Source organism: Periplaneta americana, chromosome 1 (assembly GCF_040183065.1).
Source record: "Periplaneta americana isolate PAMFEO1 chromosome 1, P.americana_PAMFEO1_priV1, whole genome shotgun sequence".
NCBI classification, from domain to species: domain Eukaryota; kingdom Metazoa; phylum Arthropoda; class Insecta; order Blattodea; family Blattidae; genus Periplaneta; species Periplaneta americana.
Window position 1 is genome coordinate 182,344,807 of NC_091117.1, and position 23,792 is coordinate 182,368,598.

Consider the following 23,792-nt stretch of genomic DNA (forward strand, 5'->3'; position numbering starts at 1 on the left):
GTCATATAAACATTTGTCCTAATCTCAATATTTTCAGAATTACACTAATTTGAAGTTGTTTGTAAAATACCATTATTCTTGAATTTTAAGGGCAAAAGAGTATTACAGCTGAAGAATGAACTATTCAGGAATATCATTTCTTTAATTAGCTAAACTAAACGGCCTTAGCATTTTTGGCATGTGACGTCACAAGCTTGTACAGTAGAACCAATCGGAATCAGTCTATAACAAGTACTTCCAGAGTTCGTTTGTTCACGTGTGAGTGTTTCAATACACTAAATAAGTAAAACTAACATTTACTGTGTGTGTAAAATAAATAAATGGAAGAAGAGACTGTGAAAAGACAAATACTGCAAAGGCAGGCGCGGAAAATAGTTTTTAAGGTGTATAATTATTTTAAAAACGTTGACGAGCAGAACGCTGCCGGCCATCTTGATACTGACTGCAACATTGCCAATGCGCAAGAAACGACTGCAGAAGCATGTGGTGTGGGATTGAAAACCGTGCAAAGAATATTATTAGTCAAGGAAAGAGTTTATGTTTGATGCCACGGTTATAGTAATCAACGGCTAAGGTCATTATTGTCTTCTGATAATTTAAATTCTCTCCTGCGCTATTTGTATTACACGTGCACGTGAAGTATGATGTGGCAATGTTGTACGCTGCCTTGCTCTCTCTATCTGTCTCTCTCGACGCAAACGCAAGCAGACAACCGCCTTCCCAATTGCCGTCTAGTATAGTATTCTGAAGCTAAAAATGTGTTGTGAATTCAATAGTTGCTTTGTACAGAATTTTTTTTTCCATTTTTAACTACAAAATTACATTTTCTTACGCACTTATCACAACAATCGTTACAAATCACGCCACTTTTGTAAATTCTTTAAGACTGTACATTAGGATGCATAATTAAACTGTAAAGAATTATGTTCTTAAAATCGTATGATTTGTAACAATTTTTTGATAAGTGCGTAAGAATGATGTCATTTTTAATTAAAAAATTGAAAAAAAATCTGTGCAAAACAATCAGCAACACATGTTTAGCTTCAGAACACTACCCAATTAAAGAAATGATACTTCTGAATACTTCATTATCTATTTGTAATATTTTTTTTACCCTTAAAACTAAAGAAAAAAGGTATTTTACTAACAAGTACAAATTAATGTAAGTGTTCGTGTAGGCTTCCACGGCTGGTGTACATGGTGTGTGGATAAGCTTCAGGGCTTCTACCACATTGTCTTGGTGTTATTGGCTGACATTTCGACTGCTGTGTTGTGGTCATCTTCAGAGCAGTTGTTGGATAAGGAAATAGTCTGCCAGCTCTTATATATATAGTAGTCTCGATGGGGAGAGTACTATCACTATCACAGCAAGTACTCCCCCCATCGAGACTACTATATATATATATAATAGCTGGCAGACTATTTCCTTATCCAACAACTGCTCTGAAGATGACCACAACACAGCGGTCGAAACGTCAGCCAATAACACCAAGACAACGCGGTAGAAGCCCTGAAGCTTATCCACACACAAATTAATGTAACTTTGAAAATATTGAGATTAGGACAAATGTTTATATGACTTTTTTGCTCAAAATGTCTTCGGAAATAAGCTCCATAAGGGACGGTAAATCCTCGTGGATCACCCTGTAAGTGCTCTTTAAGGAATGCAGTAGGTACACAAATCTGTTTTCCACAGCCTCAGTATACTTGTTTTGTGTTCAGTAGTGGCCAGGAAATGTACATTTGTCCCATCACGTGAAAGTTATTCTTTGCTTTTGTACTTTTCTTCTACCTACCCTAACTAAGTAAACTAAAAAAACTCCAAAAGGAAATAACATTTCAATGGATACCTAGACACTGTGGCATACCTGGAAACGAGAAAGTCGACAATATTGCAAAACAGGCAACATATTTTCAACCAAGACCTCTTCAAGAGATATCTCTATCCAGTGCTTTTGCTTCAGTAAAGTCTCATTTTATAAACCTATGAATCAACAATTGGCTCTCTTCTGACAAAGGAAAAATTTCAAAAGAAACCAAATGACCTAGAAAAGTACAAAAACTTGCCCAGACATGTTCAAACATTTTTAACAAGAGCCAGAACAGGTCACATTGTCACACAATTGTACCTACACCGATTTCACATTTCTGATAATCCTACTTGTCTGTGATGTAATAATCATGATGAAGATCTGGAACACATTCTTCTATACTGTCCATCCATAAACCACAAAAGGAGTAAATTAAAATCATCAGTACCAGTTGCAGAAGACACAGCCCTGCAGTATATATTGACTACACCCCAACTCTGGCTACTAGCAACAGCATCTATAATGAACACTGATCAAAATACTCTTTATTTCTCATGAAAAACAAGAACTGAAAAGACTACAGTGGACTATAGTAGACTTTATGTTGTCAGTAAACAGCTGGATACATTAAGAAGATTGATTGGAGAATCTCAAGGTTGGCCTCTGTTGCTGAAAGTCCACTCAAACACATTTACAATGCAACAGACTAATTACATTATAAATTAACACACACAAAGTCAAAATGGAGCCCTCACTTTTATATTTGTAATTAATAGAGCCTGGATGTTTAGGAATTTATTTTGGTAAAAATAGACAGGCACAGAGGCACTAAAAATAGGCAGTGAAATAGGCATTTATTATTCATGGAAACAGACAATAGACAAATACTTAATAAACTATCCCATACACTGAGGGTTACACTGTTCAACATCTTTGTTAAGTGACATAAAAGATGGAATCGGTAGGGGAGAAAAGTTTACGACTTCTTGGAACCATATGTAGCCTATTGCTGGAGAATAAGATTCTCAGCAAATATTAGTGTGAGATGAATATATATTTTTAATGTGTACAACTGTTCTTTTTTGTTTTCTGATATAATCTATGTGCAGTTTATTTTAAATGCATTAAAAATATAGGAAATGTACAATAACGACGTAAAAAAAGGCATTTAACCTTGAAAAAAAAAAAAAAAAAATTGGGCCTATCGTCACTAAATGTGTGGAAACGTGTTTATCTCTAATAGTTCCTTCATACATACACTCAGTTTAAAAAAGGCATTTTGCCTAATATCCGGGCTCTAGTAATTAACAATTGGGCACTTAGTTTCCAATAATTTAATCTTAAATTCTACATAATATCCATACCTGAAGGTAAGTCCTGATAAGAGAGGCAAGTTTCTCACACACATCACGTCGTGTGCAGTAGATAATGATAGAGTCACATGACTTAAACCTTTCTTTCTGCAATAATGAAATCAATGCTTGATCCTTTAGCTCATCACGAGATGCTGAAAGCACCAAGTTGGTAGGTAATGGCACATCTTTGATCACACCTTTCTCTCCATCTGGAATGTTTAAGTGAGTCACAATGCTGCTACACGTTGTCTTTGTGGCTGTAGCCGTTAGGCCTAACACAGTTCTCACTCCCAGTTTCTCCCGTAGCACCTGCAAAAATATGATATAAAGATATATCAATTCCTTCCAAGACAAAAGCAGACAATTAGAAATGTTAATTACTTTATATCAATTGAACTGGTAAATCTAATACCACCCTTTAGATCCTTTCAGTCCAGAGGAAAACCTCCACCATAAAGTTGGCTGAAAGCAATACTTATGCTTATATGCAAGAAGGGGAGATGAAAAGAATTCTAATAATTACAGAAGGATTAGTCTACCCAACTAAAGATATGAAATATATGCAACTTTAAAAAAAAAAAAAAAAAAAAAAAAAAAAAAAAAAAAAAAAAAAAAAAAAAAGGAACTTTACAGATATTACCAGGGAATACTTATTGAAGAACAGAATAGTTTCCAAAAAATATCACTCCTACTGCAACAAATATTTTACACTCAAAGCTTAACAGGAGGGTCGAGGGGGGAAGAGAGAATTTTGTAACGAGATCCCAGTTGGTTTTCATTGATTTTGTTAAAACTTCTGGTTAGTAAGCACATTCCAGACCAAATAATTTCAGCAATCTGTAACATTTATAATAATAATAATAATAATAATAATAATAATAATAATAATAATAAAATTGCAAATAAAAATTATTCTTTTCAGAGCAAGACCTGTAATCAAGAATGTCACAACGAAAGCTAGAGGATTACAGATATGAAAAAGATTAAACAAATTTTACATAACAAGTAATTTTTTCAGTTGGTTATTTAACAACGCTGTATCAACTACTAGGTTATTTAGCGTCAATGAGATTGGTGATAGCAAGATGGTATTTGGCGAGATGAGGCTGAGAATTTGCCATAGATTACCTGGCATTCACCTTACGGTTGGGGAAAACCTCGGAAAAAACTCAACCAGGTAATCAGCCCAAGTGGGGATCGAACCTGCGCCCGAGCGCAACTTCACACTGGCAAGTAAGCGCCTTAACCAACTGAGCCACACCGGTGGCTTTACATACCAAGTAAAACACCTCTTAAACTATCTGTGGCACAAATATTATATTTAATAGAACTTATTACTATTTCGACCTTATAAACTAATCAGAAAAAGAAAAAGGAATTGGTTGGGTCACTGGCTGAGAAGAAACTGCCTACTGAAGGATGCAATGGAAGGAATGGTGAACGGGAACAGAGTTCGGGGCAGAAGCAGATATTGGATGATAGACGACGTTAAGATATGTGGATCATATACAGAAACTAGGAGGAAATCAGAAAATAGGAAATATTGGAGAATGCTACGTTTGCAGCAAAAGACCTGCTCATGGGCAGAACACTTACGTATGTAGCCAACAAATACTTACTTTACATATCACCAGATATGAAGGGCGGAAATTATGTGACCACTGAGAAACACAGTGTGCTTCATCAATGCAAGCAAATGCAATGCCAGGTAGCTCTTTCAACACACTGCCAAATCCTGTGGTCCTTTCGCCAGAAACAACTGCCTCTGGGGAGACAAGTAAAACATCCAATTTCCCGGACTTGGCTAGGTCCATCACTGTTTGGCGCTGCTGTTGTGTCTGATTGGTGTGCAAGCATGCAGCTCGCAGACATGATGCAACTCCAGTTACCTACACAAAGAAGAAACTTTATTTTTTCATTTCAAGTAGCCATAGCTGAGAGAGTCCATGCAAAATTACAGGTTAAATGTTCTTTATCCCTTCAAGTTTTCTATTTCAGGAACAGATATCCCAGTGGGAAAGTATCTCATCTCATTATCCATATGCCTTGTGAGACTTTAAAGGTCTTAAAAAATTGCATTATACATTTTTGTAGACTAATATTGTTGGGAGATGTTGGTCATTATTTTGCATTGATCAATTCATAGTTACAACCAGTAGTATATGCCTTCCCACTGTCATATTTCATCTTTTGAGGGCCCTTTAATAAGTAGACATATTCAATCTGACACTTCCATATATTTGCAAACTTACGTATACCAGTTTTAGAATGCAATAAAAAGTGAGAAAAAGAAAAATGCACTACATAAGATTTATGTCAGAAATTTAGGGACCCTTTCTTCTCATGAGGGCCAGTGCTTAGCATCTACTGAGTGGCCCATAAGTCAGTCGACACTAACAGTTATTCACCTCTTCATTGACCAGCATAGTAGCTACTTGATTAGAGCAATAGCTATTTGAGTTTATGTTATTCTGAGTGGTAGTAATAAGAAGCACTCGTCAAGCTGGATTAGTGAACAAGTGTATAATGAATAGGATGGTATCTATGGAAGAGCGTGTTTTTGTATTTGTCAACTGATGGAAACATAGTCACAATAATACAGTCATGATGATGAGTTATTTGTGAAATGTTTTCCAAATGTCATACCCCTAACTTGACAAGATACCATCATGATCATCATCATCGGCTCGATAGCCCAGGGAGGAATGGCCTTCCCCAGAAGCTTCTTTCATTCCTCCCTAATAAGAGCCTTACCCTCTCCTTATTCCTTTCTCCAAGCAGTTTAGTGTCTCGGCAGATACTGTCCTCCCATCTCAATTTAGGCCTTCCTACTCCTGTTTTGCCATCTGGTTTTGTTTTAAAAATTCTTGTAATTCTGTCATTATTCATTTGTATTATGTGATCTGCTCATTTGTGACTATTAAGTCTGATGAACTTAGCTTTTTTTTTTTTTCCTATTTCAAGGTTAAATGCCTTTTTTTTTACGTCGTTATTGTACATTTCCTATATTTTTAATGCATTTAAAATAAACTGCACATAGATTATATCAGAAAACAAAAAAGAACAGTTGTACACATTAAAAATATATATTCATCTCACACTAATATTTGCTGAGAATCTTATTCTCCAGCAATAGGCTACATATGGTTCCAGGAAGTCGTAAACTTTTCTCCCCTACCGATTCCATCTTTTATGTCACTTAACAAAGATGTTGAACAGTGTAACCCTCAGTGTATGGGATAGTTTATTAAGTATTTGTCTATTGTCTGTTTCCATGAATAATAAATGCCTATTTACTGCCTATTTTTAGTGCCTCTGTGCCTGTCTATTTTTACCAAAATAAATTCCTAAACATCCAGGCTCTATTAATTACAAATATAAAAGTGAGGGCTCCATTTTGACTTTGTGTGTGTTAATTTATAATGTAATTAGTCCTTGTACAACTGATATAATTAAAAATTATACTGTCTTCTCCATTGACCTCCTTTTTCCACAGCCCCAAAAATGCATCTAAGAATTCTTCTCCGAAATACACCCAATCTTCCTTCATCAGACCTAGTAAAATCCAGGTTTCAGAGGCATATGCCACCACTGGTCTTATCATTTGCTTTTCCGTCTTGAGGCAATCTGGTTATAGTTTCTTGAGATCTCGCAACAATATGTTTTTTACGAGGTGAGGTCGTTAGCCTCATGCTCAAACCCCAACCTGGGGGACCAGGTCTGTGTATTTGTGTCTCCCACAGACAGAGTAGCCTAGATATACCCCCAGGCACTGGATGTTCATTTGATCACTTCTTGCAATGCATATGAATTCACGGTGGGACTATTCTACTACCTGGTCACCACATGGGGGCTTGATAAGTTTAACAGAAGGTTTGAACAGAATGGGTTGGTAGCGAATCTTCTTCATTCAGGTAAGCCTATTCTGTTAATATACAAGATAATTTTGACATTGTAGCACGTCACCTATAACATCAACACAAAAAACGTCCCAGAGTATTACATACTCCGAACAAGCCTACAAAGGATGCAGCAAAACCTACTTTACTTCAATGCCTAAATGAAGATGATCCTTATAGGCATACAGAATTCTGTAAGCAGTACATAATACGATATGAGGGGATGTCAATTTTTACAAAACCATACTGCGACTGATGCAACTTTTAAGTTAAATTAAAGAATGAACAGTATAGAGGCCTGCATGAGTTCGAGTCAAGCCCGTGGGTTGAAATTCACTTATGCTTGTTGGTTTTGGGCTGGGCTCGGGTCTTAAAGAAATTATTTTTTTTTTTATTTTTCTTTCCGCGAATTATATATTGATTTAAAAAATACGAAGATTTTAATGCGTGCACGATTAGATGTCCACCTAGTACCCATCCAGAACAGTAGACTATCGGTATCGTAAGTTATTGTTTAGTTCGACTTTGTACTTTGTAACAGTATTTGTCTCCTATCTACTGTGTCTTAGACACAGATCATTGTTCATTTGTTTTACCTGGAGACTGGTCAATTACTCTTTCTCATGCTCCTACTGAAGTGATCTCTCTCGCAGCTGTTCCTGACCCCTGTGCCTCTGGCTTCTGCTTTATCTGCTAGTTTTCAGGTTTTGGGTCGGGCTCAGGTTGATAATTGTAAGCTAATCTCAGGTTGCAGGTTGGGTTTGAGTCTGTTTCAGCTTGAGTCAGACTGGGCGGGCCTATGAATTTCGGCCCAGCAGACCTCTAGTGAACAGGCACAAGTTAGGCCATCCACACACGGCTCAACTAGTTAGTAATGTGAGTTGGTCAACTGTTGTGAAACTCAACTGGTGGCAATTGGCTGAAGCTGTATTCTGCACACGGAGCAACTGAAGTTGGCACCGCAGGTACTGTATATGTAATTTACAACATTAAATGAAACTGTGCTTACCAGTAAACTTGGAATGAAAAGTATTTATGATGAAATCTCTCTCCTTTCTTGTATGTGACACTGTATTTACTTAGCAGTAAGAAAAATTAGTCTTTTTGCCCCTCTGCCAGGTCATTCCACGAACTCGGCCTTATCATTCCGAGGACTCAGGTTTGATCTAAAGCATTGACAGGAGTGATATTAATGGTGGACAAGATGTTTAATGGGCGGCTTAAAACAACAAAATAAAATTTGAAGCAACAAAACTAAGGGAATGTTCTGTAAGTTCATTTTCAGTATTATTTCTTCAATCAAATACATTATAGGCCCTTTATATTTTCAGATAGTTTGAAAGTGTATTCGAAGAATTACGTTTCCATTTTTGTACAATCCTGACAGGTTTTCTTAAGCCAAATCTTTATAGGAAAAACAGCATGTTCTAGTTCGGTTAAGTATCTAGGAGTTAAACTGGATCATAGACTGAGCTGGTACTTTTGGTTTCACAAGTAAAGAACCTTCGTTGCAGGGTTGGGTTCAGAAAGCCATAAATCTGACTGACATGCTTCCCCAATTAGTGAAACTGTGAACAAAGATACCGCCAGGATGCCACTGAGAATGCTGTGTTGTGAATTTTCCATTTTCGAAAGAATATTCCTGCCACTGCATTACGGTTTCAGTGTGTCTTAGTAACAGCGTGTTGTGGTTGTCAGCAGTAAGATAGTGAATTTACGATGTTTAATTTCTTTTGGCTGTGGATAAACTATAATAATAGTCAAGTGCCTCCACAGCCACAACCAGCCAATCGGTTGTAAAAGAAAATACACTGAAAGAGTCCAGCCAGGAGCAAACGTGGCAACAGCTGAAAGTTTTAGCACGACAACTTCCCCTAACTGGTCTGTCAATCACTGTCATCTGTGTAGAAGTGGTAAGGGTCAGGGTTCTTTATTTATGGAGCCAAGAGTATAAGCAAGTTAAAATAGAAAACCAAAAGGATTCTCAATAATTCAAAGACTATTTTGTCTAGGAATTACTGGGATCATATGCATCATCCCTCTCAGTGTCCTTGAAGCACTGACATATTCTCTGTCATTGCATTTGACGGTGGAGGGTATGCCAAGGATGTCGACCTATTGTTCATCTGGTACACAAGCAAGTCCAGAATACGGGAGGGAACAGGGGCTGATTTCTATGGATAAGCTTCAGGAAAGAATCCTATTGATTCCCTGGGCAAATATGCTACAGTTTTTGGGTTGAAATCTAGGCAATCTTAACCTCTGCAAACGAAATTCAGCCTATGCCAGCATCAAACAGTATCTGTATCTGTTCCGACAACCAGACATACCTGTAGCTCATAGTAGTTAAAACATCTAGGTTACTAATAGAATGTAAGAGAACCTTTTTTTTTTTTTTTGGAATTCATTGTACAGTGCCAAAATGGAAAGGAAGAAGTGGTTAACTGCCGAACACAGGCAACTCTGGAAAGACATAACAGAAATCCACAATATGATAGATAGGTCAGTCATGAACAAACAGAATAAACTATCTTTAAATAGAGTTCAAACAAGGACATTAACCGGCCTATTAAAAGGCCAAAATACAAGTAGAATTTTGACGCTAATCAGAGCTCCACTTTATACGAGATATTGATTTAAGTAACGAATAAAACAAAATAATAGTCAAGTAAACTCAGAAATGGGAAGCCTATAAATCTGCTTGAACAGTTTTTGTAACATTCAGTACTAATAAAAATCCCTCTAATTACATGCATGAGAAAGAAATGTTTAGATAAGTAACAAAGAAATCTGAAAAACAAAATAGTATTTAACTGAAAACTAAACAATGTAAAAATATGTTTAAAATGACTACAGAATTTTCATCAAGTGTAACGCGAAATGAACAAACCTGATCTTCCATCAGTGACACTAGAGGAGAGACAACGAGAGTGATGCAGTTGGTCTGCTTAGCAAACATGTAAGCTGGAAGCTGATAACAGAGACTCTTGCCCGCCCCGGTGGATAGGGTAACAAGAGTCGATAGCCCTGATAGGATGCGCATTACAGCCTCTTCCTGGCCTGGCCGGAATGCTTCATGGCCAAAATTCTTCAAAGCCTCATATACTTCAGGAGGAGTATCTTGAGAATAAAAATGCACATTAACAAAGACACTCTGTACAACTTTTAGACAAGATAATTTGAGTAACTACGCATAATTATGTTATTGTGTCACTCCATTACAATCAGGGATGGCTCTAAACCTTGCAAGACCTTAGACAAAATGTAAGGAGGAAGGCAGCAAGGAATATAAAATAATTTTAACCTAATAAAATCATTAACATAGAATGTAATAAAACATTATTGCCCACGTGCATCAACGTCGGTTAGTGTAACCATCGGTTAAAATTGTGACCTAATCCCCGATTAAGCATTTTTACGGTGGATCGACCTCGGTTACGACTTAAATAGGAAGTTAACCACAGTAATCTCTAACCGGCCAAATATGAGCGGTTAAAGGAGATAACCAGCGATTAGTAGAGCAAGTAAAGCAAAATGGCGGCCATAACCACAGGTGATTATTTCGAAGAAGATTATTATTGTGCAGTACTTGAATTACTTGGATAGAGCATGAGCGTGAAGGTTATTTAGTGGAAAGAGAGAATTCTTGCGAGCAATTAGGTGACAGAAAATTTCAGGAGGGATTTCGTTTATCAAAATCTACAAATGGATCAATTGAAATAACACAAGAACAATCATATTTCTCCTACGGATCGGCTGCTTATATTACGATTCTATGTAACTATTATTTTCTGTATTTTAAGAGGGAATACTCGAATACCAGTATCTCTTTCTCTATGTCACTGGCTGAACAAAGAGAGGTTATGGATGGATCTTAGGATAATGCACAATTCCCTGGTGTAGTCCAAGATCGTATACACATTCCTACCAATTTTCTGCATCCTTTTCCTTTATGGATATTCCATCTTTTTTATATAATAGGCCTACATTTAAATCTAGTAATTAAGTCTATCGATACTTCAACCTAACATTGGTATATAATCATTTTTGGATTCAATTTTCCATTTTGTACGATTTTAACCTAAAAGTACTGAAAAACAAAGAAATGGAACTCACAAATATAACAGCACCCAAAGGCAAACAAATGCAACGCGAAAATGTAGGATACGTTCATTTCGATGTAGAACATAGTGAGCGCAGTCGTTTTTAGACGTTGACTATTATCTTTGCAGCGGTATGGATGCTTTCCTTTAGTCATTTTGTAGAAACAATGTACCATCATAGACTTTACTCTGGTTAAATGAGGTGTCAGCTAGCCATGTTTTAGTAATCGGTGATTATGAATGGTGCACATAAATTACATTTTAACCACGGCTACTGTTTAACCATCGTTTCGTAATCTATTATTACTGCGTTTTTAATCAATGTTGATGCACTTCGCCATATAGTATATAGATTGTACAGTGTAATAACGTCTCATTTTTTTTATGCATAATATACTAAATTCACATGTGACAGAAGAATAATTAATATATTGCTTTTAACAAGTAGCAGAAGTCAACTTGTTGACTTGTTACTAATTCATAATAATGCGTATGGGAATGAAATCTTGTTTTTATGCATGAGTCATGCAGTACCGCATTTTCTCTTTGCCCATATCTTCGACACCCATTATTCACGGTGTCTGAGATGAACACTATCAATAAGGAAATTTTATAACTCGGTAACTAAGAAATTTATCTAAATGCTGTTTGCTGCAGAGGACAGAGGAGCTTGTCAAGTTTTTGATGGTGGCAATACCAAAATTTCATTCCTCATGATTTCCACTAGATGTTCAATTGTTGTATTTTTAGTTAGTTATTTAATGATGCTGTATCAAATATTGTCGGATCATCGGATCTCTGCCCCTTCAGCGCTGTCGTCGTTCTTGGAAAAGTTAACGCCTCTACTCACTCCATTCCACCAGCTTTCCTCCCACCACATCAAACGTCTGCCAACCAATGTCATGTCTCTTGAATATTGCTTATTAGTAATGTGAGGTTAATTATTACTTATTCATAATTTAATTTAAGTAGGTCTAATGACACTGACTGACTTCTGCGATTAATTGGAGATAATTATATGATTACAGTGGATATTTGTTGGTTAAATGGAATTTACGTGAAGGGAATCTATTTCGTTTCTAAAAAGAAATGTTTTCGTCATAAATACTTTTTCTTCACCTTATTATCTTATTTTGTTAGGTTTGGAACGTGATCTTGAAGGCCTAATAAAATTATAAAATTGTAGGAATGAATGAACACACAGTCATGTACCCTCTTTCTTTCTCATCCGGGCTAAGTTAATACATACTACGATCTTATAAAACATAACATACTGATAATGTGCAGGAGTTCTAATTTATTCTTATGAAAATAATTTACATATTTACAAAAGACCAAGACTTGTATTATGCATGAAATTACAGAGGGCATATCCCGGACATATCTGAATCTGAGTCACTACTATTGCTGCTGCTGCTGTCTTCACCCAAGTTGATAACAAATCTAGCTACTTCCTCTTCTATTAATCTGTAACGTTTCTTTCCCACCTTAGAAATTTATTGCTTTCCTCGCAACCTTCAATAATTTCTTCAAAGTCGGAACTTCTTTCTGCATGGTATAAAATTCTTGTATCTTTCTTCTTAAAATACATTGCTCCATATCATCTACAAGAATTAAAGATTCCCTTGGTCTTTTCCTCCCTGGTGATTCTAGCTTTTCATCTCCTGCACAGACTCCCTCTCACCTGATTTTCTTTATTAGGCGCTCTGACCCGCCTTTATAAATTACATAAAAATGTTGTATTATATCAGTATTAGTTAAGTAAGTAATTTTAATACGTAATCAATTGAAATAAAATAAGCCTCATCTGTGATCGCAGCTGCTCTTTTCGTTGCCTGATTTAGAGGAAACAGATAGTGACCTGTTTGTTTCTCTTCATCGAAAAATGCTCGAAAAATGCTATTACTTGCTTAATAATATTTTTTTCACCACTCCGTGCTACAGTATAGATGTTGAGTTGACAACACTGGACTGCAAGTGCAAATAAACTGAAGAAGGTTCAAAATTGTGAATAGTGGGGGAGAGAAAGGGAGGGAGATAGAAAAGAGAGAGATAGGAATGCAAGGAGGGAAATGAATTACAGAGGCTGAGGAGGAATTAGGGTTCAGTTCGCATATCTTACTGGGGCACAGATCCGATGGTCCCACTATACTAGGTTATTTAGCATTGATGGAATTGGTAATAGTGAGATGGTATTTGGCGAGATAAGGGCGAGACATTCCCTTACAGTTGGAGAAAACTTCGGAAAAAACCCAATCAGCTCAAGCTCCTGCTCTGAGCACAACTCCGGATTGGCAGGTAAGCACCTCAGCTGACTGAGCTACGCTAGTGGCTTCAATTGTTGTTAAGTTTTATGTTAGTGACACTATTATTTCATTTATTGTTGCTGACTTTTCTGCGTTGATGCATCTGCTGAACCACACGAGGTGCACATGTGGAAATTTATTGATCACCATAAAAACTTGGCGAGTTTCTCTTTCTTTTGCAGCAAACGACATTTGGATAAATTTGTTGGTTGTTGAATTATAAATCTTTCTTAACGGTAGTATTAATCCCAGACACTCTGAATAATCAGAGTAATAAAACTAAATGCTGATTTTTCCAAATCTCATTAGAGAATGGGACCTTTCAGACTGCGTCATAGATGGGATTCCATCAGGTCCCACTCATGAGGCACGAGGAACAGTTCATATTTTGATTAAGTTATTTCTTCATTGTTTTTATATATAGATTTCTTATGGCAATACCAAGAAAAACATACAGTATGTATAAAATGGAGAGGAATTACAGCAATCAAAACACTAACTAAATAAAATATGTGAGAAATTAATTTTAAAGTAATACACAATTAAAAACTGTGATGTTTAAAGGAAAACAGGTATCCAATATGATGCAAGTCATATAAGAAGGGCTCAGTCTAATGTGGTTTGCCCACACAGCGGCTTTTGTACGCACAGCAACAGTACACCAATCAATCATGTGGCACATTGAGTAACCCAATTTAACCAAGAACATGCATAAATTAATCTCACATCTATGCTGAGACACACATTCTTCGGATGATGCAATTTACAGTACTGTACACTATATTGTTAATTTAAATAACGCATTTAGTAATTCTCAAATATCTGCTAAATCAACAATTCAGTAAATTAAAGATTAAACTACTTTGCAAGAATAATTTGTTACAGAATAATCAGCAGTTTCAATGTATCTTGCGAATCATTTGAATGAATACTGCATGAAAAATTCAATTCTAAAATAAGATGTAGCTTATAAAGACTTACCAATTACACTTCCATCTTCTTTCAGCATATACAACGGCTGTATTGAATTACCAACAAATGGATCTAAGCTATCAAAAGTATCTGTGTTTTGATTATTCTCTCCATCAGGTGCGATCAGCTGTGAAAGCGTCACTTTTCTCTTACTGGCATAAACTGGCTCTGCAGCCATTGCTTCCACTTCTTCCAGAGTTGGAAATGGACTATCATCTTCTTCCAATTCATCTTGTGGAAGCAATTTATCTCCTGTATGATGAAATGAACACTGATTTTACATATGTATAGCAAAGACGTCTGAGATTGGGAGGGGGGGAAGTGTATATTTCTGAGTGAGGCAAGGGTATTCAGTGTAATTGGCGGGAAAATAGATTGCTTATCATTTTCAATTTATAATTTTTATTACATATCTTTCAATTACTGGTTTTTGGATAGATTGCAGTAAACAATATAAAATACTGATTTTCTAGTGCTTGCAAGAAAAGATTTACTAGATTTTGCTGAGGTGAATATGCTAGAAAATGAATACTGGAGGAGGAACAGGGTTGTTTCAAATGTAATATACAGCACAGTTATTTGTAACAGGTAGTGGCAGTGATTGCTTGGAAAATTGCAATTCTGAAACTTCACTGAAAGAATGCCAATAGGGAAAACAATATTGTTTTCACATTAATAGTATTCGTAAATTTTAGAGCCCTATTTATTTCTTTATCAATCAATACAACTCTTCACTATCTTTTCAATACTACATGACATCACTAATGAGCATACAACACAAAATTCGGTACCGAACATTACCCAGTACTATATTAAAATGGAAACAAGCAATGGTTCTCAAAAGAGTATTGTCGCCCTCGGTAGCATAGTTGGTATAGCACTGGCCTTCTATGCCCGAGGTTGCGGGTTCGATCCCAGCCGAGGTCGATGGCATTTAAGTGTGTTTAAATGTGACAGGCTCATGTCAATAGATTTACTGGCATGTAAAAGAACTCCTGCGGGACAAAATTCTGGCACACAGCGACGCTGATATAACCTCTGCAGTTGCGAGTGTCGTTAAATAAACCATAATTTTTTTTTCAAAAGAGCACGGAGAACTTTTTTTTCAAATGTAGAAAGATCAGCAGAGTATAATTTAGGAATATATGAAGTAGACGAAAATGGTTGGATTGTATGTAACAGCCAGTGGTAAGCCTTAGCAAGATAGCAGTGCGAACTTGGTCAATTATATGGTACAGCAAACATGAACTTCGCGCCATTCATTGCCACAGCCTACCACTTTGAAACTCAGAGGTATAATTTATATCGAAGTAGGGTAAGCTTGCTCTTTTGAAGTTCAAATATACAGAACATAAAAATAATCAATTCCCTCACAATAAAAGATAGTTTTTAAAAAGTTAAGTATTGAATAGGGAAAACATAATAGACTGAAGTTGTAATTGTAAAACAGTTCTAAATACACGCAGCTATGTACCAGTCAGTATCAATTCATCACGTAATAAAAATAAATAGACATGTGGATTATTATGTTACATATTCAACTTCACTAAATAATTAAATTTGAAACTGAAATAATATAATACTGTTGCATATGAAATTATTTTGAATTCAATAATTTTGTATGTAATAAGAACGATGTGTAGGTTGGGGTTTCTCCATTGGTGATGATGATGAAAAAGGAAATCACAAGGTTTCAAAGATTGACTCCATATTTGTCTTGAGATGATCAAAGAAAATGGAGTGAGGACTTCCTATTCATTGCTATCATTACAAACAGCACCAGGAAAGGAAAAAGTCCAGTTTACTCCTCCTCATTGCTTTCGACCTCATTTAGATTACAATAAATAAAACAGCTTTGTCCTTAATGTTTGCGGGTTCAAACCTAACCAATAAAACTTCTTGCACTATTACTCTGAAAGAAAAGAAAAGCTGGGGGTCTCATGCAATAAATTTATGGAAAATAGAACATTTTTCAAAGTTTCTCAGAAGTTTTTAACCCATATACCAATAACCAAAAATGTATTTAAAAATAGGCTTAAGGAGTTTACTAATAGACGGTAGTATATTATACACACTATTTAAAGGGTGTAATTGATATCTTGTTATTTGAAGTGTTCTATCAGTGAGGAAGTGTGTTGTGTCAGTGAAGTCTATTGTGTAAGTGAAGTGTGTTGGTGTCAGTGAAGTGGCTGTGCAAAGTATTTGAACAGTGAAATGGTTAGGAGTGTTACTGAAATCAGGATAGAATCAGTGCAGTGAGTGAGTTGACAGCGAAATAAGTGTAGTGCTGAAAGGTACTTGTGCAGGTATGAACCAGTCACACTCGTGGGTCTTAGTTCGAACTTTGGGTTAAGTTACAAATTAGATTTACTTTAAATGTTATTTTAAGTGACCATGCTTCATTTAATTTAGGATGCTCCTTTTTATTATTATTAATTATTGTTTTTTTTTATTAGTTGTGTTTATTATTAATTATCATTATTGAGTGTAATTAGTTACCACTGCCACCGGGTATATACCCATTTGCAGTGTGAATAAATCATACACATACATATCAAACTAAACTATGGTAATCACCACCTTGTATGTTGTCCTATGAGAGTGATAAAGAATTATATGATTCAAGGTGACCCATATTAGAAACTGAATTAACATCACCAGGCTAGCAGAGTTCAGAAGGGTACGAGTTAACAAATAAAAGTAATAAGTAAGAAATAAATAAAAAAGAAAGTCAGAAATTCTAAACTACTTCTATTAGCTTTCTTCAAAAAGTACTAACCTTGTAATCTTAAGCAATTGCGAGCAAAATGACCCACATCACCACACTTAAAACACTTCAACAATCCGCTGTCGCCAGCTTCATCACCAACAGATGATCTTCCCATCTTTTTCTTTTTCTTCCATTCAGCTTTCTTATATTTTGAGTAATTGTTGTGTTTCTTTCCTCTTACATATACCTTCTTCTTTATATTAATACGAACAAAATTGTTGTTTGCTTCTCCAGAAGCCACTTTTTTCTCTAGTATTTCTTTTTTAGATAACTTACTTGGGGCAGTCTGTTTCTTCGTTGGAACAACTTTATCAGCTACAATAGCTTCAGCTATCTTGTTAATTTCCGCCATTGATGGGATCTCTATGAGTCTTTCTTGTGGCACAGTGTTTGATTCAGACTTCAGTTTTTTGGCTGCCACTTCTGGTGAGACTGTGCTACTAGGACAAAGCTTTCGTTTGTTAGTGCATATTAATCTCTTCCTTTTTCCTGTACTTACATCTTCATTTTCTGACTCCTCGCTGTTACAGATGATATCTTCATCACTTTCATCAGACTGATCAATTCTTGACATTCTGTTCTCACTCTCAGTAACATTTGAAATATTCAGATTTGATTGCAGCTGCTTTGATGCTGTCTCCAGTTTAGAAAGTGGTAATTTTGGTGTGTCGTCTATGGTGGGAGATTGACCAGTAACTTCACTAGATTCCATTGATTCAATACCTGAATCGTTCAAGGATGTTGTTTGATATTCCAAACTGTTTGATCTGGTACATCTATCAAGCCAACCCCTGTTGATCTTCCTAGATGGAGTAAATTTCTTCTCAGTTGACTCAAAACTTGTCATCAAAACTTTGTGAATAGCACTGACAGCTTGATTGGTTACCGGAGTAGAGTTTGTAATGACTTTGAAGGTTTCTTCCAGAGCACCTTTGCTAGGAAATTCAGAGTATGTGCTTATGATAGGTTGCAAACTCATTTTGTCATCAACAGATGGTAACAAAACCTGCTGTTGTAGATCTTGTGACTCAGGATTCGCTGATGCAATGTCTTCAGAGGAAAGCGGAATGGGGAAACCATCACAGTCATTAGTCTTGCTTGGTTTTGAAAAGGAACGTGATCGTCTTGGATTCTTCTTACTAAATTTTGATCCTACGAAAAGTTTTTCAGAAAAATGAAATGAAGTGGAGCGTCGATTAAGACTTTTCACTTCTTCTTTTGACACTTTATCATCATTGTTAATGCTTTTATTTAAATGTGAGCCCCAAACTTCCTTCAGGTTATTAGAACAATTTTCTTGTGTCTGATCCTTGCTATTCTCTTCCAAATGCATTATCTTCCTCTCATGTGTATCATTATCTATTTCATGTCCATTTTGTATATCTGCAAGAGCTATCCTGTGTTGTTTAGTTTTATCACTCTCATCTGCAAGTTTATCGGAATCTGCTGGTACAAAATTAAATTTACTTTCTACATTCTCCACAGATGCATTATTCTCTCTATCATCTGTGAAAGCAATGTCCATCAGAGAATCCTGAAGAACAAGAGTTTTCAAATGGTAATACATTTTGTATGCTTCTCTCACTTTGTGAGGTGCGGCTCGGATATCCACCTGAAATAAAAAATAATGCCATAAATAATAAGAAATAAGGCTGTTGTTTGTTGTTTTAATGTAGTTTAATTCACATCAAGTCAAATACACAGGGAATTTTTTTATATCTCTTTGAAGTTTGGCATACTCTTAGTTGAATAGCTAGAATATTGGTTTATCATATTAGAGATCTGGCTTTTAATTTTGGCAAGACAAGTGGTGGAATTTATAAAGGACAAAGCAGGTATTTTTTTTTTTGCAGGTTTTTGCGTAGTACTCTCGTTTCCTATGCCATAATTTCAACATTTCTCCATTACTCGCCACTGGTCAAATACATAAATACCATCCATCTCAGCTATTCATGGTGATAGAGTGTTATAAAGTGTTTAATTCACTTAATTTATCCAAGAAGATGTTCAAAATTGTCTTTCTTGTTCTCCTATACATTTTTGACACTGGCTTAAGAAATTCTCCATCACTCATTGCAATTCATTTTCTTATTGAGGCTATTTACCATTAGATATTGTTTTTCAGTTCATCTAAGTTGTGTGTTTTGCATATCATCATTGTGCCTCCAAAATTCGCTGTGTGTTTTTAAAAAGATTGTGCAATTGAGAGAAAAAACATTACCAATTTTAATTACCTTGATTTTCAAAGCTATTTTCGGTATAATTTCGTCATTTTTCTTGTAATAATTGAAATTATAGCGAAACTAGCATTGAAAATCAAGGAAATTAAAAGTGACAATGTTTTCTTACTTCTCCTGCAAAATCTTTTAAAAAACACATAGCGGATTTTGAAGGTGCAGCAATGATATTCTTTCCTTCAGTATGCACCAGAGATAATAGTTAGTGTGTGCAAGGTTATGGGACCATGGAGGCCACACAGTACTTACTCATAGAGAGATCAGCTGTTAATGTATGTTCTTTTTAAGGAGCTATTGTTGAAGAAATATTTTGAGAACCTGCACTGTCAATTCCAGAACTCCAGGATCAAGGAACTTTTTATTCTGTACCGTAAACTGGGGTAAAGAGGATCACATGTGGTAAAGTGGATCATATGTGTATTGCCTAGATAAGGCAGTGCCACATGGATCACACATGAAAAGAAAACCTTTCTTCTATAAGTGCCACTAAAAATAGTTTTCTTTGCATGTGTGAACTATGTGGCACTGATTTATCTAACAATACACATATGATCCACTTTACCACATGTGATCCTCTTTACCCCAGTTTACGGTACACTATATTGTTTCTGCCATTTATTTTAAGTAGTTTGGGTTAATAACAATTAGCAATCTTACAGTTCAAGTGAATATTTTGAATTAGAAATGTTACAGTTGTTTCGAAACTGGAAAAATGAAAGATATTAACTCTTCTGTGACAAAATGTGTGCAATATCCATGACATGGAAAAAACAGCTATAAAATATTTACCGATTATGTTTTTGTGAACTAATTGGAGGCTTTGAGATTTGTATAGCTTTCACATGGACATTATGGGAATGAATCTCTTTTCGCTTGAGGCAGAGACCTGTGTTTTACACTTTTTGTTAATAAGGTGTGAAGTGGGTTCACAAATCTTGTAACATACGTGGCATAACCTTTTATTTTCTGCAATAGTAATATTTTATTCAAACAACTTTTTTCTGTAAAATGATAGGCCCTACTGATCTTCTAAACTGTTTCTAATAATAAAAGTTGACAAAAGTCATTTTATTTTCAAAATATACAGTTCGAAAATAATAAAAATGTAACATCCACGAGAACTGGAATGGCTGGAATACGAGAAGAATTTCTAATTCCTACAACTTTATAGGCCTATTAATATTTCTATCTTGCTCATTTCGTTTATGACAAAACAAAAATCGCTGCAGATTTAATTTGTATTTAAAGCCAATTTACTTTCGTTGGGCTAAACAATTTCTCAATTTTACCACTTACATAATTTATACAGTTGTCTTTAATTACAATATTTGTATCATCTACAAAATTGTTAACATAAGATGGATCTAAAAGGGGCTGCAAGTTTGTCCCTCTCTCTAGTTGACATTTTGTGTTGGCTATTACCTGCTAAAATTATTTTCTTCAAACAATACATGGTAAGTTACTAGGTTTATGAAGAGAAAATATTTGTTTCTGACCAGTACTGGTAGCTAATAAGAAGGAATAATTACTGTCATCTTTGTAAAGTCAATGGAATTCTAATCCTATTCGGGTTTATTTAAAAGTTCCTAAACCTTTCCTTCAATGTGGGTATTTCGCCAAACATCTTACCTTTTTCTAAAGTAAAATAAAACATGTAGGTTACTTTGCAGTACAAAAGCCAGTTGAACATTATAAGGCGAGGAAGTATTGAAGTATGGACATTCCTTCCAAAGAAACTACTGTATATATTGTGATAATCCATATTTGATTTTATGTCTCCGAGTAGGCCTAATAGTCTTGTAAAATATTCTTACTGTTGTTAATTACGTGGCTGTAACCAAATGGTACCCTGGTTATAGGAGAGCTATCCCTTTTCCGATCTTCTTTCTCCTATTTCAACAATTTGTTTCCGACTATTATTCATACACGATTTAAATCAATTCCAAATAAACCATGTTACTCCATAGTTTTGTAATTTTGTATATAGGCTAATTTCATCTTAAACCATATCAAATGTTTTGCAGTACAATGGAAACAGAGCATTTCCTTATTACTTCGTCCTGGACCTCTCGCATATTACGTTGACAATAATGGGGGAAGGAAGAAGTGCTTCCTTTAGTGTAATTCTTCTGGAGAAGTAACTCCCCCCCCCCCCTCCACACTTGAGTATGTATGTGGATTTTTTGACTTTATCATTTCATTTTAAGACTACCACTTTCCAACTTAAAATCGTGGCGTAATGGATAGCGTCGTGAAGTGGTATGCTAAAGGTTTACAGATCGAATCCCGGTAATTTCAAGAGAATTTAAGGTGCGTAATATAAATTAAATTATGACGAGCGGTAATAGTAATTTAGTGCATAAAAGCAAATACGAGAAAGTAGAAGAGATATAAAAAGAAAAGTACAAAAACTATTTTCTCTATACATCTCAAGCTATGACGTCATCATCAAATACGTAATCCCATGAACAACAAATGGTGTATAATTAGCTTTTTTGGCCTGTTTTATAATCTATTAATATAGCCTATGTAGTTTTGTATCTTTTATAAGTGGGATAAAATCAATTTCGGCACACCTCAATGTCTTCTACGGGAATTAAAAAATCGAAGTCTTTCACCACATTTGACAGTTGTCTTAAGTTACCTGTCCCTTCTGCTGAGGGCCTATCTTTTTCAAATTTTCAGACATTACGAATTGGCTCACCGATTGAGAAGAAACTGCCTAGTGAAGGGTGCATTGGAATGGTGAACGAGAGAAGAGTTCGGTGCAGAAGAAGGTATCAGATGATAAACGACATTAACAGACGATATATGAATCATACGCGGAGATTAAGAGGAAGGCAGAAAGATATCCGTGTGATGTTTCAGAATATGTATGAAGGTTGCACATTTTTTATTAGTAAGCCATTTAGTTCAAGGAATGGATTCCATTTGAAGTCCAGTTCGTAGGTTATTTTCAGTAATATTTCGGTACATACGCGATAGCTGTTGCTGGTGCTACTTTCCCTACCGAGCCCTTTCCCCACTCTCGCCACTACTGCTACTCGTTACCCACTTACGCGTAGCGACCGGCCACCCTCTCGAGAACATCATGAAATGAATTAAAGACTAACTCAGTAACGTGCATTCGTCACATCCATACTTGCGATTCTCCCAATATTTCTACTATAGTTTCTTATTATGGTATTATTTACCTTCCGCTTCTTAACCCTAAAATCATTTAATGTCGATAAAAATTAGCTACACCTAAGGAGGAGCATCTCTTTTCGCCTCATACTTGTTAGCAACATAACACACGAAATGTCCAGGACCCAATACTAAGCAGACGGACCATTTTATCCGTAATTTGTTCTGGACCTCTCACGTGTTATGTTGATGATTAATAGGAAGGGATAAGAGAAATATGCCTCCTCTGGTGTAGTTCTTCTGGAGAAATATGGGCCATCCGAAATACGGATTTCACTTTACTATTATAAAGAAGAGTAATCGGAAAAATCTGTATCATATACGTCTACTTCAGCATCTGAAGAACTAGAATGCCTTACTTACCATCAGTAAGTACCAGTAGCACAATAAACATAGCCTATAGCCTACAGTAGGCTTTGTAGGCCTATATAGGCTATATTAATGTAAGATAGAAAAAAAAATCGTTTATAATTGCTACGGCAATTGTGTTAGATTAGGTTTGTTTTTGTATTCTACATGTAAATGGGCGCACAATGACCCCTGAACATTTATTCTGTAAATTGAATTCCACTTTTTTTTTTTCTTTGGGGTGGATTTATTACATTAACTTAGGTGCTTTCTCGGAATGTGCAATGATGCCCTACCGCTGCAATCTGGAGCTGTTCACAAAATAAATACAATATAAATTCGTAAGAATGTATACTGGATTTAACTCCCAATTATTTTCATGCATACAACTAGTGTTACCTTAGAAGGATTTCGTCCGTTAATTTTCGTAAATTCACTTTCCCATAGCTTAACTCTCAGCTTTGATTTCTGATATTTCAGTTTAAAAGAAGGATCCTCCAATAAATCCATAGTCAATTTTATTATTAATAAGCTCTTTTCTTAAAAACACTATCACTACAGCACATCACCAAACACAATACAGGATTGAGGTTATGGAGTTCCCGCGCTTATAGAACGGACTGAACGGTTGAGAATGAGAGTTTATTTTCTTTAGGCCACTTTTGTTGTGGCCTGTCCCATTTTAAAATCCTGTAGGAGATCTTACGTGAAAAGTATAGTATACCGATAAAGTGATAAAAAAAATCCATTTACAGATATAACAGTCAGAAATGTTTACTAAACCGGTAGCTATTTCTAAATATAT

The 23,792-nt window shown here is 35.6% G+C and overlaps 1 protein-coding gene across 1 annotated transcript in view; it reads right to left on the reverse strand.

The window, feature by feature from the left end:
- The window catches only part of RecQ4 (RecQ4 helicase), a 39,627-nt gene extending 16,035 nt beyond the window's left edge, over positions 1-23,592 (reverse strand). The window contains exons 1-6 of the mRNA XM_069833505.1: positions 23,387-23,592; positions 17,226-18,828; positions 14,456-14,698; positions 9,956-10,185; positions 4,786-5,055; positions 3,176-3,475 (exon numbers count right to left, since the gene is read on the reverse strand). Of these exons, the coding sequence (XP_069689606.1) occupies positions 3,176-3,475; positions 4,786-5,055; positions 9,956-10,185; positions 14,456-14,698; positions 17,226-18,828; positions 23,387-23,497 (2,757 nt within the window). The 5' untranslated portion in view covers positions 23,498-23,592. The remainder of the gene's footprint in view (positions 1-3,175; positions 3,476-4,785; positions 5,056-9,955; positions 10,186-14,455; positions 14,699-17,225; positions 18,829-23,386) is intronic.
- Positions 23,593-23,792: the final 200 nt, after the last annotated feature.